The sequence below is a fragment of the Amphiura filiformis genome, chromosome 4 (genome assembly GCF_039555335.1).
Source record: "Amphiura filiformis chromosome 4, Afil_fr2py, whole genome shotgun sequence".
NCBI lineage: Eukaryota > Metazoa > Echinodermata > Ophiuroidea > Amphilepidida > Amphiuridae > Amphiura > Amphiura filiformis.
The window spans coordinates 84,053,053-84,069,791 of record NC_092631.1 but is presented as its reverse complement, the minus strand read 5'-3'; the positions used below and the strand labels follow the sequence as shown (position 1 = coordinate 84,069,791).

At 36.1% G+C, this 16,739-nt stretch overlaps 1 protein-coding gene across 1 annotated transcript; it reads left to right on the top strand.

The window, feature by feature from the left end:
• The first annotated feature begins 519 nt into the window (after positions 1-519).
• On the top strand, positions 520-15,138 carry LOC140151555 (sperm-associated antigen 6). Its single transcript, XM_072173940.1, has 9 exons — positions 520-673; positions 4,943-5,038; positions 8,562-8,728; positions 9,479-9,662; positions 10,130-10,335; positions 10,882-11,208; positions 11,565-11,756; positions 12,868-13,130; positions 14,320-15,138. Exons 1-9 carry the CDS (start codon positions 649-651, stop codon positions 14,384-14,386), a joined length of 1,527 nt encoding a protein of 508 aa, XP_072030041.1. The 5' UTR covers positions 520-648; the 3' UTR covers positions 14,387-15,138.
• Positions 15,139-16,739: the final 1,601 nt, after the last annotated feature.

Sequence of the window (16,739 nt, the reverse complement as noted above, 5' to 3'; positions counted from 1 at the left end):
CAACTGAAATTTTGGGAATATGCTTTTTTCGTGGATATGTACTGAAAAATGTCATAAAAAGAGGATGCTAGGATCACGAAATACTCCTTTAAGTTTAACTAAACTAGGCTAAGCTTACCATGTATTTTGTTACATTGATCTGCAATGATCAAAAACAGGCATAGTCATTAATACATACCGATTGATATTGCAAAGTTCGAGCACCAACACCAGGTGTTGGAAATGCATTTACTAAACGAAAACCCGACCGAAAACCTGCCATAATTTCACGTGTTTTTTTGCCGATCTTGTTTACAAATGGGCATATGACACTATGACCTTTGACCTTGGATATATCTGAATTTTTTTCAAATTGTCATGATTGTAGGATAATGTATGGTTTTACCATTAATATAAATAGGTTTTCATTTTTAACTTAAGGTTTTTTTATACACAATTAAGGCTTTTCGTGGATAAAACCGGGAATGTCAGTAAATTCAAGAAGAAATCCATCTCACCTCTTCCGGTTCAGGTCAAATTTCGCATAGCAACACAATAGCAACGCGAATTTACTCACGAAGTAGAGTGTATTTTCTCAGTCCTAAAATTGTATCTATTCTTCCGATTTTAAAAGTAAATATAAAACTACAAACTTCTGAACCAAGCGAAATGAGTTCACGTCAAGTTTTGCAAGGTAAGTGAATGAATAAATCGATATTCCGAGTGTTTTAATTGGTGTTTTTTTGCATTGACTGCATTTTGCATCCATGCATCAGTCATGTTAGGCATGTTCATAAAATTTTGAAATTTAATAAATTCATCCAAAATTGCTTTCATTAAAAAGAGAATCATTTAACTTAAAAAATGAGGGGTCAATCATATATGTAGGCCTATAATTGGCAATGTTATGAGAAAAAGTATGCTCGCCTGAATGTCCCAAAATGGGCCAAAAAGTGTGTCCCAGCATTATCAATGGCTTCCTATGTCATAACATGTGTGTATGTATTTTATGGCTAAATTTTTGAGCATGAAGGGCCATTTTACAAAACTTTCGCAAATGTTTCATGAAATGTGGCTTTCATTACTTGATAGTATCAAATATTATTCAAATGCAGATTTTCTAAAAATCATGCTACATTGGAGTTTTGAGGGTTAAAATCCAAATTTTCTTCATTTTCCTATTGGATTACACAGTTAAGACAGGATCTTGGTGCACAAGTAAGCTTAATGAAGCCCGCCCTCACATGTTCAAAATGTGATCATGTCTAGTCATGTAATTCAATGAAATGAACATGTGAAATTTACTACATGTAGGTCGGAAAGCATGAGTCTGTGGAGTAGGATTTTAATTTTTCCTAGGGAAGCTTTTATCAGAGCCAGAGGGCTGAGCTATCAGAAACTGCCATCTTCATAGAGGCAGGCCAGGGAAACATGGAACTATCATTTGCAAAAAAAAAAGAGGTAAAAGAAAGAAAAAGAGAAAGAGAAGAGGGAGAGAGAAAAAGGAAGGGAAGAGAGAAAGAGAAGAGGGGGAAGAAGAAGAAAAGGAGCTATTCCTCTCCCTTCATGCCCAGGCCCTGGCCATGGTTAAAGTTTGTTCCCAGAACAATGTCTGGTTTATTATAAGGCGGAAAAATATTGTGTATTGTCTTTATAGTGTATAGCTAAAATAATAAATTCTCGATCATGAGAGGATGTACCTTCTGCATCAGCGTACTTTTCATAGAATAACACGATCGCGCGACCTGCATGACCGAACCTTGACCTTGCCTAGCAACGACCGTGTGATTGGTCAATTCTCAAAAGCTGTGTTTATGCCGTAAGCCCCGGTATTTATGAGTACGCTCGGCGCAAATAACTGTAAGGCGTATTTGTTAGCTCTCATGATCGAGAATTTAATATTTTAGCTATAGTAGGGCGTGCACGCTGCTGCTGCGCAGTGCTTACGGCTTACGCTATAGCTAAAATAATAGTTTCTCGATCATGAGAGCTCAATAGGCACGCAATGACAATTGCGTCGGCATACAACATCAACTACACAGTACACGGGCTATTTCATTATAAATGACACGTTCACAAAAATGGCTTTTATCATATCTGGTTGATATAATTAGGGTGATAATGCAGTGTTATTAACTTAATTCTAAGTATGCCACAAACTACAAGCTACATGAGCATTTTTACAGAATTCTGTCTATTTTTTGTCTAAAAAATTGCCAAAAGGTACATTTTTAACCCAATTTTGGAGTCCCATTTCATTTTGCCCATGTATTCTGAATTAATTCTTTGAAAAATTAGGTACATTCTATGGCAATGTGCTTGTTGCAATGAAAATATGATATGTGTGGAACATCATGCAAGTTGAATGGTGAAAATTGGTGCAAAAATGTTAAAATTCCGTAGATTCTTGCAAAATTGGCATTTTGCGTTAAATAAAAAAATGAGTGTCCTCTCCAATTCATGCCTCCATTTTTGTTAACATTAAAGAGGAAATATATACCCTTACCCTACCTGTATAATCTGTGTTATATTACCAATTGATGGGACAGGGCACTGATTGAGGAATTCATTTATTTTACATACAGTAGACCACTTGTTCTTGATACCACAGTTCCGCGTTAAAAATTTGTCCTCTCCAGAACTGAAGTTAATTACTAATTGTTGAAATAAGAAGGATTATATCATAGAATGTGAAATTTGTAGAGGAAGAGTGGTCTTCCTTCTACCAAGGTGGCACATGATTTGGTATTTGTTGCATTTTGCAAGCCTGTATCCACGATTCTGTTTGCAATTTAACAAATGTCCTCTCCAGCACAATTATGTCATTTCCATAAAATGGAAAAAAAACAAAAAAATAAAAATTTCAAAGAGCCAAACCCACAAGAAATATTTGCATTTTATTGCAAATTATGCTTACAAACCACTTTAGTGTTCAAATTATTGTCCAGTTGTTGAGAACACATATGATATTATTCTGCATTGAACTTCGGTTAGCTAAAAATTGCAATATTCCTAATTTAACCAGAATATTAACCCTGTTTGTAGTGGATTTTAAATGCTGGGGATCTTTTATGCAATAATATTGATGCAATAATATTGATGCAGCTATTTCTAAAGTTAAAGTATGCTTTATTATGTGTTAAAAAATGTGTCCTATCCAGAACAAATGACACAGGAGGGTCTTTTATTTTAGGTTTTCCATGACTAGTACAACAGATTGACGCAGAATACTCACTTATGCATCAGTGTAGCTATTGGGCAGGACAAAATGACTATTTCATGAATTTTTCATGTGAAGATAAAGTTTATCCTTAAAATATGTAGTAATTTTGCACCATTTATCTGGATTAGTATCAATTTACTAATTGTTTTATATTGAAACTGGCATATTTAAGACACTGAAGTGTAAAGGAACATACAACAATTATTACAGACTAAATATGAATAAGTATGAACCCAATGTTGGTTACATATACTCTTTCAAAGTTGTGTATTAAATTGTTTAAAAAATGTCCCTCCAGACGGCAGCTATGTTTTACACAGCAAAAATTCAATTTAATTTTTTTAATGGTTCCTGAGGGTTTGACGCTCTAATATTTTGAGAATTATTGACACACCATCTGAACTTTGAAATGATAATGAATTTGCATGAAATAAATGAGTTTGAATTTTGACCCCTTTTGGGACTCAATGTTGTCATTTATAATGAAATAGCCCACACATGCTTTGGGTAGCGCTGCATTTCTTGTGTGTGCACAATCGATCGCGCTATCGCATTACGCAGTGCACACAGAACCTTCATACTCTTATGATCGAGAAACTATTATTTTAGCCAAAGTTGTGCATTGTGTAATGCGTGACTGGCGCACACTAAATGTAAATTTACGCGAGCATGAGTTGGGACTTTATTGACAAGCCCAGTAACAAAAAGCCGAATAATTTCTGCCTTATAAGCCGAACAAACTTAGCGAGAAGGGGTAGCTCTCTCTCTTCAGACATCTTTCCTGGGCTGTGGAATGCTGACCGACGCGGTTTTAAAGTTGTTGGTTTTTGTATTTTGGGCCCATTCTTTGGCAAATTTTCCCCCATGAAAGTCATATGGCCTCTCCTGCCAATTTTTGCATGTTTCGTGCGACTTTATTTTACTTTAACACCATATTTTACCAGTTTAGCTTCAATATCCTGAATATCGCAAAATTTATTGTTTGCTTCGCGAACATTTGTACCATAAACTTATTTTGTTGCCAGCAGGTGCTGGATTTTATACTTCAAGAATTTTTTTCCAATCCTATCCCCCCATGTCAAAAAAGAAATCTACTACACCACTGGTTGCGACTTAATCTTCAAATGCATATTAATTAACTGGGACTTTGCAAATACGCTCTAATAATTGTAATGCCCGAGCATTTGTGTAAGGATGACAATACAAACGGGTAAACATGGTCAAAAGAAAGAAATTTTATTTCAAGAAAAGGTGAAATTGGACTGGGAAAGCATGGGAAAAAAGTAAGAACTTTAGGTAAAATTGAACGTAAGTAATTGAAAAAAAACAGCGGGCCGAAAGTCGGGCCCATGAATGAATTCTGTAAAAATATGCGGACCTTGGAAAATGAATAATCCAAAAAAGGGTGAAAATGGTGTAGCAAATGGCTTCATATGTGCTGATCGATCGAGGGGGGCACATCAGACACCCCCCTGCGCCGTGTAAGCGTGGTGGCCCGCGCTCTCGCGCAGCATAACAATTATTCACAATTTTATTGCTCCACTATCAAAATACCCTTCGCCGCCCCTGTCAACATGGCACTCACTCTGATCATGCTGTAAGATAGCTCTAAAGATGGCACTTGCTAGAGTTCCAAAAGCACAACCTCCTGAAAAGAATTTCTCTCAAGGGGAAAGATTTTAAAATACTACTCACTATCCACAATAACCTTACCTTACAAATTTCCACATTTCTTTGCAGTGTTTGAGCAATATCAAAAGTCTCGGACGACTTTTGTGCAGACAATAGCAGAGCTTGCTTCAAGACCACAGAACATTGAGACACTACAAAATGCAGGTACAGTATAGGATTTATTGTTTTTTTGTTTTTATGTTGTATAAAATTCTTCATGTTGTTAATTTGTGACACGATCAAGGGAAATGAGTCGGATGTCGCTAATATTGATTTTGAGATATTGGCAAAGAAAGTGTTAAAATTCTTTTGTTTTATATTGTTTTCAGCGATTGATAAATTGGCGTAACTTCAGAAAGAAAAGTCGTATCAACATATAGGGTTTTCAGTTTCTGAAAGCTCTAAATGTCCTCTTTAGAAACATGTGTAAAACTCATTTTCGACCAGGGCCGACATGTGACTCATTCCCCTTGATCATGTCACATTTGTTGTTTTTTATGTTATTTTTTTTTAAAGGTGGAAAATAAATTTCTATATGAAATCATAATCTCTCAATATGAGACTGCTGAAAGATAAATCATGTTTATAACTTCTAGTAATAAAATTGGATATGGCGACGAAAAAAAACCCCATAGACTGGCTTCCTTCTGCTTCTAGCGTTATTTTGAGTGGCACACTAAAAACCAGTTTTATGGGCGGACATACTTTTCAAGTAGGATCGGTTGGTCACAATTTTTTTTTCCGGAGGCTAAAATCATCCTAAAAGTATTTTTCAATTATTCACAAGTTTTCAGTCTAAATCCAAAAACAGCTGATTTTAAGAGAATTAAAAAAATCTTCCAAAATGCAGTGATCTGGGTCGGTCGGGCCTTTATAACAGTTTTTTGTTTGTTCTTCTCCTAAATTTAAATTTGATTTAATATTACACTTTAATTTTTTTTTAATTACCGACCGGTATCAATAGATAAACTTGTGCTCAGGTCTCCTATTTTTCAAATGTCTGAAAGCCCCGGGGGGGCCACTCAAATATAATGATGTAAGCATGCGTGACCAAAAAAACGCGTGAAAAGGGGTGCTTTTTCTTGGTTGGGCACGTTACGCTGCGTGACACGTTAAGGGGGCAAAAACGGTGATTTTCATGAAAAGGGTAGTTTTAAAATCGTTTGTAACGCATTTAGGGTACCATTTTAATCCGCTTTGCAAATCTGCTGAAACTCCGATTCGAAAAAGTTTATTCCAGTGCCGAATTCCCCGTTCAGTATAATGTTTACAGCATACTCCAAACCTAGAGTGTCACTATGTTATGCATATATATTTCATGACGTGTTACATGTGATTTAACCATGGCCTCGTACTTCTATGTAAACTACCGTTTAGATTAAAAAACATGCATATTAATTAATGACGTCATATAAATGTTGCTTGAATTCTTTGAATTATGATGGGTATATAGTTCAGTGGACAAACGGGGAGACAAAAATCCGGGACGAAAATATGTATTTCAAAAAGATTTTCAGGACCTTTATAGATTCCTCACATTATTTACTACTCCTGCTGGTAGATTTGTGAGTTTCCCCTTCTCTGGATTACTTTAGGAAATTATATTTGCAGTAGAAAGCATGAAAAGGGCACACGTTATCGGGACACAATAATCAACTTAAGGTGCCGAATTCGGAACCACTTACGATGTGAATAATGCTATTACGTTACCTCTGGATAAATTACGCTGTAGGACCTATATTGGTATTTTATATTCTCACAAAACTACTTTACGAGAATCCAATCAGATTCATGTAACAAGCTACGAATCTGAAGGCCTCATGGTAGGCCTACGTACACTGAATTCACCGTGTCATTATTTATATTTTAAAGTGGTATGGTAGGCCTATACCGGAGGGGGGTGTATCCGGGAGGGATAGACTTTTAGTGTTCAATGACAAGTTTGTAGGCCTACAAAAAATGGTTCAATTTGTCAAAATCCATCAAAACTTGTAAAGTGGGTCAAATTTAGACAAAAACTTGTTTAGGGGGTCAAAATTAGACAAAAATTTGTTAAGGGGTCAAAATTAGACAAAAACTTGTTTAGGGGGTCAAAGTTTTTGGGAAAGCGAGCTAAAAACTTGCTTAGGGGGTCATTTTGCTCACAGAGGAAAACTTGTTTAGGGGGTGTTCCAAAAAAATTTGGTCACGCATGCGTACACTCTCATATTTGAGTGGCCCCCCCGGGCTGAAAGCAAATTGATCACTTTGTTCTTTGGAGTATGTTTTAACTATTTCTTGTTCAATTTTGTGACAGCTATAAATATGATATTTGCTGTGTAAAAACATTTTTCACATCATAATTTTCAAGCTCTTTTGCTACAAGGTGTGACTAAGGGAGGGCTACATGTAGTCAGAGATAACATTTTTGTATTTTTTGAAGGAGACAGTCCAGTGTTGTAGTCAAGACCTCTATGTCCGAGACCAAGACCAAGACCTGCCCGTCCGAGATCGAGACCGAGACCAAACCTTCCGAGACCAAGACCACCCCTTCCGAGACCGAGACCTCTAAGTTCCGAGACCTCTAAGTTCCGAGACCGAGACCTTGGTTTAACCCCGGGGGATACTAAGGTTTGGTTTGGGTAGGGGTGTGCCGCTGAGAATTTGAAAGGGAACCCATCATTGTAAAGAAATTTGGACCTGCAGTTTAAACACTATTTGTCTTAATTTTTACAATTTTTCCTCCAAATTTTGGGAAAATTTCAAAAATGTTGGCTACAGTGGAGGAAAAATTAGGCTAGTGTGTGAAGGGCCAGCGTGTGAAGTGCCAGTGCGCGAAGCGCGCAAAATTCAGCAATTTTATCATATTTGTGCCCAAAACACAGTGTTTTCGTGCTGAAATGAAGATGCACACTGCACAGGGCTACTATATTATGGCATTATGCTTTTGTGGAGAATGTTCCCATTGCAAAAGTTTAGTGGGATCCTCGCTTCCGCCACCTGCCCACCTATGTTTAATCACTGAAATTGGAAGTCTCAGATCCGCGGTATCCGAACATGCTCACTTATGATTCATTTATAACTTTATAAAATGAATTATGTATCTTTATTCTTAACAATTTTTTTCAACATTCATTGAAATTTAGGGTAAAGAATAAATAATGAACAACAATAGAAAATCATATCTTTATCTTCAGGTCTCGACAGGTCTCGAACAAAAAAACCTTCGAGACCGAGACTTGTGAGGTCCGAGACCGAGACTTTTGAGTTCCGAGACCGAGACCTTGACATCCGAGACCGAGACACTGCAAAACCAGATCTCGGTCTCGAGACCTGGTCTCGAGACCTACAACACTGGGAGACACGTTCATACCTTCATACTTCAAAAATGCATTTAGCATTGCAGAGCTGCCAAACTTCAAACATCAATGGTACAAAATTTGAATTTTCAAATATGCTAAAGAATATAACTTTTTAAGCTTCTCAAAGAGGCTTATTAGGTTTGTAGAAATTCATAATATACATTTCATCTTGTCAATAACCAAAAGTTGTTTATTTAGCGAACAACTTTTGGTTTTGACAAGATTAAATGTAGTTGCTAAATTTAATATTTCTGACAGTCCTCAACATTTTTTCAGTGTTTAGTGCCCGTATGAGAGATATATTTTTGTAATAATCTTTTGAAATTGTGTTTTTACCTCTGCATCAGGTGTCATGTCGCTGCTGCGTCCACTTTTGTTGGACATTGTACCCACCATCCAGCAGACTGCTGCATTAGCTCTGGGTAGATTAGCCAATTACAATGATGATCTGGCAGAAGCAGTGGTCAAGGGAGACATCTTGCCACAGCTTGTGTATTCACTTGCTGAACAAAATGTAAGTACAGTGTATGTCTATGGATAACCACAGGATTAAAAAAAGCCTGTTGCAAAAGTGTCTTCAACATGCAGGATTTCAACTGTTTAGCCTCTAAATTCCACCTTAATTTTGTTGAAAGGTGGTTATTTTGAACCTGCTACAAAGAGGTGGAATTGTACTGGTCTTCTATTTTACTGCGCACAAAGAGTATCCAAACACTTAAAGCTATACAATGTAATGTGTGATTTGCATAAAGAATAGATTGCTGTGTCAAAAATCACACATTATGGCTTTAAAACAAAAGCAATGTCTTAAAGATAAAGTAGTGTTCAATAGCTGCTTATTTTCTGTGTGTTTTGTCGCGTTTAAAAAGCTCTCTTTTTTAATCAAATTGCTATAAGTTAGGAAAATAAAGTCGTATCATACGGAATGAAGTATCAAAATAATTAGGTAGAACAACATTCTCTATCTATCGACTGCTTTATTTTGTAATTTTAGTTTTAAAGTCATTTTCTTGCGCAACTTACAGTGAAAAAGTACAGAAAGCTGGCTTCTTTGTGGATGCAGGCAAAAAGGCATACTGTGATGGATATCTATCAATCTTTTACCTTCTTTACAGATGATTATATTTTTTGCATTCATGATACGGGGTCCAATTTCACACAAGCTGATTCTCTGAGCCCTGTCTCTAGTGGTTTAGTTCATTTTTCTTTATAACTAATAAAACTTTTTCAGTGACCAATATTCTTTGCTTTGAATCATTCACAGAGATTCTACAAGAAAGCAGCCGCATTTGTACTTCGAGCTGTTGCTAAGCATTCTCCTCAACTTGCTCAGTCAGTAGTGGACTGTGGAGCATTGGATGCACTGGTCATATGTCTAGAAGAATTTGATCCTGGTGTGAAAGAAGCAGCTGCTTGGGCCTTGGGATACATTGCAAGACATAATGCAGGTAAATATGTGCATTCAAATTATTGACTTTGAGGAGTTTCATCCATAAAGTTATATCCCAATATGTGTCACTGCCATTGGATGCATATGAAACAACAGTACATCAAATCTGTAATTTATGACCACAACTATTAAATATCCGTACAGATTTTTATGCGTCATTTTTGTAGGACAAAATTTCCTGTGTATTAATTAATAGCCAGTTTTCAGCACATACGAGCTATAAATAATTGTAGTAGCATATTAAAATATGTATTTAGTGTATTTATTAACATGCTCAAGAGAACATCAGATCAACTCCTATTAACATGTCCGAAAATCAATCTCAGCTATTAAACTAGTAAGCCCAATAATTGTATTTTAAAGGTATGTTTTCTTTCTTTCACTGCATGTTCGCATTTTTGTAGTTATATGTATTGTTTTTGAGAAAAAAATGACAGTTATAAAATTTGTTTCCTCCTTATTCAGAATTGGCACAGTCAGTAGTGGATGCCGGAGCAGTTCCCTTACTTGTTCTCTGCATCCAAGAACCAGAGCTGAGTCTTAAACGTGTAGCAGCCTCTGCCTTGAGTGACATCTGTAAGCATTCACCTGAGTTGGCTCAGACAGTGGTGGATGCTGGAGCCATTGCTCATTTGGCACAGATGATCCTTAACCCTGATGCTAAACTCAAGGTAATTTAATAAGTAAAACTATTAATTTATCAGTTGCCAAAAAGAAATGGCAATCTTCGTTACAGTATGATACTCATACATGATATTATATAAAGGTGTGGATTCCATCATTTTCCCACTGTTTTCTGCTTGATTTTGACATGAAAGGTACAACAAATATTACCTTGATTTATATTGTTCAACTGACATTTGGGATATCGGTGTCCCCGCAGGGCTGTGGATGTCAAAGGAATTATGGCCCAGTGTATGGTGTGTTTTTAAAAAAAAAATGTTAATGAATGGTTTAAAACTGCAACAAAAACTATATCTGTGTTAGAAGCTGTAAGAATATATTTTCAACTGCAGCCTGATCCATACAGAAATACAGAAAATGTTACAAAACAAATATTCTTGATGAGAACATAATTTCATTTTCAAAAGCATCTGATCAACTTTTTAATTGACATTAAGGCACAATCATTAAGTTTCATCAAAATGCTAGTTTGTCTCAGAGTATGATAGAAATAGTGTACTTATTAAATGTGACAACATATTTTTGATCCACAGCGTCAAGTCTTCTCCGCACTCAGCCAAATCTCCAAACACTCAGTAGACCTGGCAGAAATGGTTGTTGAAGCTGAAATCTTCCCTGCAGTTCTCACCTGCCTCAAGGACACAGACGAATACGTACGCAAAAATGTGGCTACTCTGATCCGCGAAATCGCGAAACACACCCCAGAGTTGTCACAATTGATTGTGAATGCCGGCGGTGTAGCAGCAGTGGTGGATTATGTGGGAGAATCCAAGGGAAATGTCAGGTTACCTGGAGTGATGATGTTAGGCTATGTGGCAGCTCATTCAGAAAACCTGGCTATGGCAGTTATTGTATCAAAGGTAAAGATTGTTGGGAGTTTACCTAGGATAGGTCTATCTAGGTTAACTGACAGCATATTATTTTTGAAATTGACTTTTCACCCTAAATCTGGACAACTGTTTCTGTGCTGTGTGTCCAAGCTATACCTTATTATCTGCATTTGAAATTTGAACATGCATGTACAGTAACAAATATCATGATGAAAATAAAGCATAATTATGGTGTATTATTTTATTCAGCATAAGTAATAACAAGAAAAATGCAATAAATCAAAAGTGATTGCTAGGTGTCATGAACAAAGTCACAAAGAGCAATTGAGTCATGACAAATATTGAAGTATTCATAAATAAGACAATTCTTCCATTGCTCATTCCAGGGTGTAACTCAACTAGCAATTACTTTGGCGGAAGAACCAGAGGATCACATTCAGGCAGCAGCAGCTTGGGCCCTAGGTCAAATAGGTAGACATACCCCAGAACATGCTAAGGCAGTGGCTGTGGCTAATGTACTGCCAAAATTGCTGGAGTGCTATCTCCGAGCAGATGCATCTGAAGATCTACAAACCAAGGTAAAGTTGCAATGGGTAGCTCAGACTTGCTCAAATTGCAGGCCTTGATTTCTGTAAAAGTCATTCGGGTAGATAGCAGAATTTACATATGTCATCTCGGCATCTTATCAATTGATTATCACTTGACTTTCAATATTTGATGAATCTTCTGGGATGATTCTTGAATGAAAAATGGTTCTTTGACCATCCAATGATCAACATATCCAAGATATATAGGCTTACATTTTGGGCTGCTACAGACTCCAAGTATTCGACGTGTAATATTTGATGTAACATATCTACGTTATTTAATCTAGTCCCATTCTATTTCCAGTAATGTTTAAGATCTAATGAATGTTTGATGTCTCAAATTGACTAATTGTAATACAGAATAACAAATTCTTGTGCACTCAATCTAATTTGACTGGACCAAACTCACAGCATGCCTCTAATACTGGTCCCTGGCTTATATCCTGGATACACACACCTGACATACCTGCGTCATAATGGTCCATTATCATGTGACAGCTATTTACAACTTTAACAACTGCTTATATGGATATAACCCACAAGGCCTCAACACACTAAATAAATTCATGGTCAGAGTGATCCAAGGCACTCCACAAACCATGTAGTGGCATTTAGGGTCATTGTGTGCAGTGCCCTATGTCCCAGTTGTCCTTATATTTTAAATACCATTGCCGCCAGAATCAACTTCTCAACTTTGAACTTTTTCATTTGAGTAAATTGGGACATACAGCATAGGTGTTGAAGTTATAGTTTGTTTGACTTATAATATTTGCAAAAATTATTATTTTTTGTTACTGCACGCTCAATAAAGTCCCAACTTTCACTTGCATAAATAAAGTGCACATCAACCATGTAACACACATCCAGCATAAGTACTGTGTGCACGCCATTCTATATCAATAGTCAATTCATGTTGTTATAGCTATAGTTGCAATTTTCTCTGAGAACAATTTGAACATAACTGTTGGGCTTGAACATGTACAGCCACCCACCAATGCACCAGTGTCAATCACCTGCAACCTCACATACTTCACTGCTTACATTTACCATAATTTAGATAACTGAAAGTTTCTTATAAAACACAACTTTTTTAATTTCACAGGCAAAGAAGGCACTGAAAAACATCCTTCAAAAATGTGTGCATCTACCAGCTCTGGAGCCCCTCCTCCACGATGCCCCACCAAACATTCTCAAGCATGTCGTCGGTCAATTTAGTAAAGTTCTTCCACATGACTCTGCAGCTAGAAGACTCTTTGTCACCAGTGGTGGACTCAAGAAGGTCCAGGAGATTAAGGCAGAACCAGGAAGTGCTCTACATGAGTACATTAATACAATCAACAACTGCTTCCCTGAAGAAATTGTTAGGTAAGTTTGCTAGAAAATGCAAAGGTGTCTTTTTATACTACTGTTCAAGCTGAACTTACTAAGGCTAGGGAACCAACTGAAAAATTGATAACGCCTGGTCAGTAACTATTTTTGTTGAACGCTACCTTCCCTTTCTGTACTAAAACTGGAAGGGGGTCAAAATAACATTGATGGGTTTTAAAATTGATGTTAACCCTAATGGAACCCATGGTTTTTCGACTATCGGAATGGAAAGAAGAAATGAAAAAGGAGAGAAGATGAACAAAGGTACCCCGAGGATTCAAACCTTGGACGCCTTGACTGCCAAGCAGAAGATCACCAACTGGTAGCCACAGGGGTGTACGGGCCAGCTGTGGCTATGTATGACTTAGGCTGATTGTTTCATGGCATCATGTGGAATGCATGCGCAGTGGTTTTCCTAGTGAGATTTAGTGAGTTTAAGTGGGGTTAGGGTTAAAACAGTATAGGAGAAACATAATTAACATTTTAACCCTCTCACTCTGTTGCAAAACATGATTCATTGGACTTCAAATCGGTACATTTTTGCATAAGGCGTTTGACTTGGCCAAAACACTGTATGACACATTTCCTCGTTTTGATGGATCTATGAATTGAAGGGGCAAAACATATATGTGACACGATCTGGTCCATGGTGGCCAAAGGCGGCAAATATGAAATTGAGATAAAGGCAAAAATATGGAGTAAAAAACAATAAAATACAAAAGAAAATAGACATCACAAAACTTCATAACTTTAGAACCAAGTATACTAGACCTTTGGTATGTTCAGTATTTGATAGCCTAATGTTTGTATAAGGTAGTAATTATAGTAACTCAATTTTCAAAAATGCCTCCTTTGGCCCCATGGAGCAGATCGTGTCACATATGAAAATTTTCATAACTTTGCAACCAAGTGTGACAGGGGATTTCAACTCGAGTAAGCGTATAGGTACTGAGAGGAAATTAATATAACTATTGTGGTACTATCCATCAGCTATGTAGTGTTGTTGATATTGTTTCCCTTTAGCTTACAAAATACTAATTTCCTTCAGAAAATTGATGGTATTGTAGTTATTCAATCAAACAGAACTTTGGTTGGTAAACTATATCTAGCTGTAATTCATTAAAGCTGCTAGTGTCTTTACTGATATTGTTTCTCTTTTTATTTTCCTTTTTCCTCAACATTGCAGGTATTACTCTCCAGGATACTCAGAGAAATTACTGGATAGAGTGGAGCAGTACCAACCAGTGGCTTAACCAAATCTTGTACATTCTCATGAAATCACATATATCAGGGCTGATATGGGAACGCAAATTGTGCTTTGTTGAATTTCATCATAATGTGCAACTTGCTTATTCACTTGCAATCTGACTTTTGAGTGTCAAAGTGGGAGGGTGTCATGCAACATGCCCTTACTGAATGTCACATTTTCATAGCTGGGAGGTCATGTTTATAGAACTTTATTTTGTAACTTTATAAGTGTATTAATTTTGCTTACATTGTTTTATATGTGTTAAATAAAAGAGTAATTTAGCAGTGTCAAAACACTTTGTTACATTGACCACAAGCAGGAGTGTAATTGCTTTATTGTATTTGGCAAAGTAAACAATACTTTTTCTACCAGGATTGATATATATGCAACATTCCTCTGCCTAATTACAATTTGTTCTTTGCAGAGATTACACTAGTGACTAGATTCCAGAGAAGTACAGCCTTTATTTATCTTTTCAGCGAAGCCAACATGAACGTGAAAGTGGGATGGCTCGCGCGTCCCCTCCCGAGATTACATTACCCAGGCAGGAAATACCCTGCCCGAAATTCCAAAAATAAAAATTAATTTGATATCATTAATAGAGTATGACACAAATATAAGTTATCAATTTTTTATGTTAAAAACACAAAACATCATGCAATTTTTTTTAAGGTCAACCATGAATGATCCTAGCATTTAGGTCTAGGTCCAGGGATACTACAAAACCGAAAAAATAAATAGCTTTAAAAAAAAAAAAAAAAAAAAAATGCTACTGGTACCGGGCACAAAATTACCAAAAATCACACCCCTAGTTTGCATGTCGCCGGGCATGTCGATCAGAGCAAGAGAGGGTTGTATTTCTCTGGAACCCAGTGCAGGTTTCCAATTTGATTTCTTTAGAATTGTAAACAATAGTGAAATGTGATGTCCCTTCAGAGCCTTGTTATGTTTACACATAATAAATAATAATAAAAATTATTATGTACAAGAATTTGATACTAACTTTGTTGCGTGTAAATTTTCGATGAAACTGATGCAAATATTAATCATTATTTTATGTAAATATGAGAGTATAGTTATGTATTGTTTGTTTAGGTTTTAATAGTATTCATGCAATATGTTGTCATTGGCAAACTTCATACTTTGTACATAGCAAGCAGGCCTTATCTCGCAGATGTCAAGTACAGTTTATGTATTGTTACTGCATTAAATAACACAAGTTTGGACTTGATTTGTACAAAAATACATTTGAACAACAAAAAAGTAAATATGTTTCGCTTATTGCATGGTGGAATGCAAAAGCTTGCAAAACAAGGATCCACTTGACTTGGATTTCCTTTTTTCCAGATAAATTTTATTGTACAATATTTTGATGTTGAAGTATGTGTAGGAATGGAATATATGAATGGTATTGAACTACAGAAGTGTGTTTGGGATGTCATCAATTACAACTTGCCCTAAAATATTCAACAACATAAGCATGCTGAATATATAACTTTTGACTTGTATTGTCACAAAAAGTATTAAAAAATATTTGTTCATAGTTATTATCTGTTCCAGCTTAGATGACACCTGTCACTTTCAAAGAGGTATTAGAGTGATTTGATGAGACAGGTGCCCTGTTCAATTCTTAGCAACTCAATGCTGTATTGCTTACGTGTTTATTTGCTCCATTTCATTTACACCCACAAACCTCCTCTGGCAGTGAATTGAATTTGTCTAGCATGACGTCACAAGGTATTACAATAGCTGGAACGTATAATAACAGTTCAGTGGTTTCAAGTTTTGTCTCTTTTAAGTTTTATCTGTAAGACAAAAATCTGCTAAAGTTTCTTTTGATAGAATTTTGATCCCTTTGATAAGAAACGCTATAATCTTGTATTAAGATTACTTATCCGTCCAGACTTTAATGATAATAAATATGCAAAACAATTTAAACAATCAACTTTCTCCATGTAGTTTCACAGTATCAATACAATTCCCATTTGTTATATTTTACCAGGCCTATCTTTCTAAGAAATGTATTCACTTGTATTATAGAATGTAATTTTGTACACATAAATGTAAGTGCCTTCAGATGTGTAACATTTTACTGTGAATATAAAATATGTTAACTTAAGACATACATACTGAGTGGAGTAGTCTGTTTGTGTGATTAATAAACATCCCAACATTTTCCTGTTTTGAGACCTGCTTTGAGTATGATAGTATACCCCATTGTGATTCAGTTCTCAATTGTATTACATGAGCCATGTTCAGAGATTTATTTTGCTGAAAATAAAACCCCATCATAATTAGACTTACGTTACACACAGATATGGCCACTTCAGTATTGCCCAGAACAATAAAATACAAAG

Bases quoted from the DNA above. Each gene is read 5' to 3' on its own strand.
- LOC140151555 (XM_072173940.1), top strand. From the start codon at position 649: ATGAGTTCACGTCAAGTTTTGCAAG. The intron at 674-4,942 runs GTAAGTGAATGA...ATTTCTTTGCAG, and splicing joins TTCACGTCAAGTTTTGCAAG to TGTTTGAGCAATATCAAAAG. The intron at 13,131-14,319 runs GTAAGTTTGCTA...TCAACATTGCAG, and splicing joins TTCCCTGAAGAAATTGTTAG to GTATTACTCTCCAGGATACT.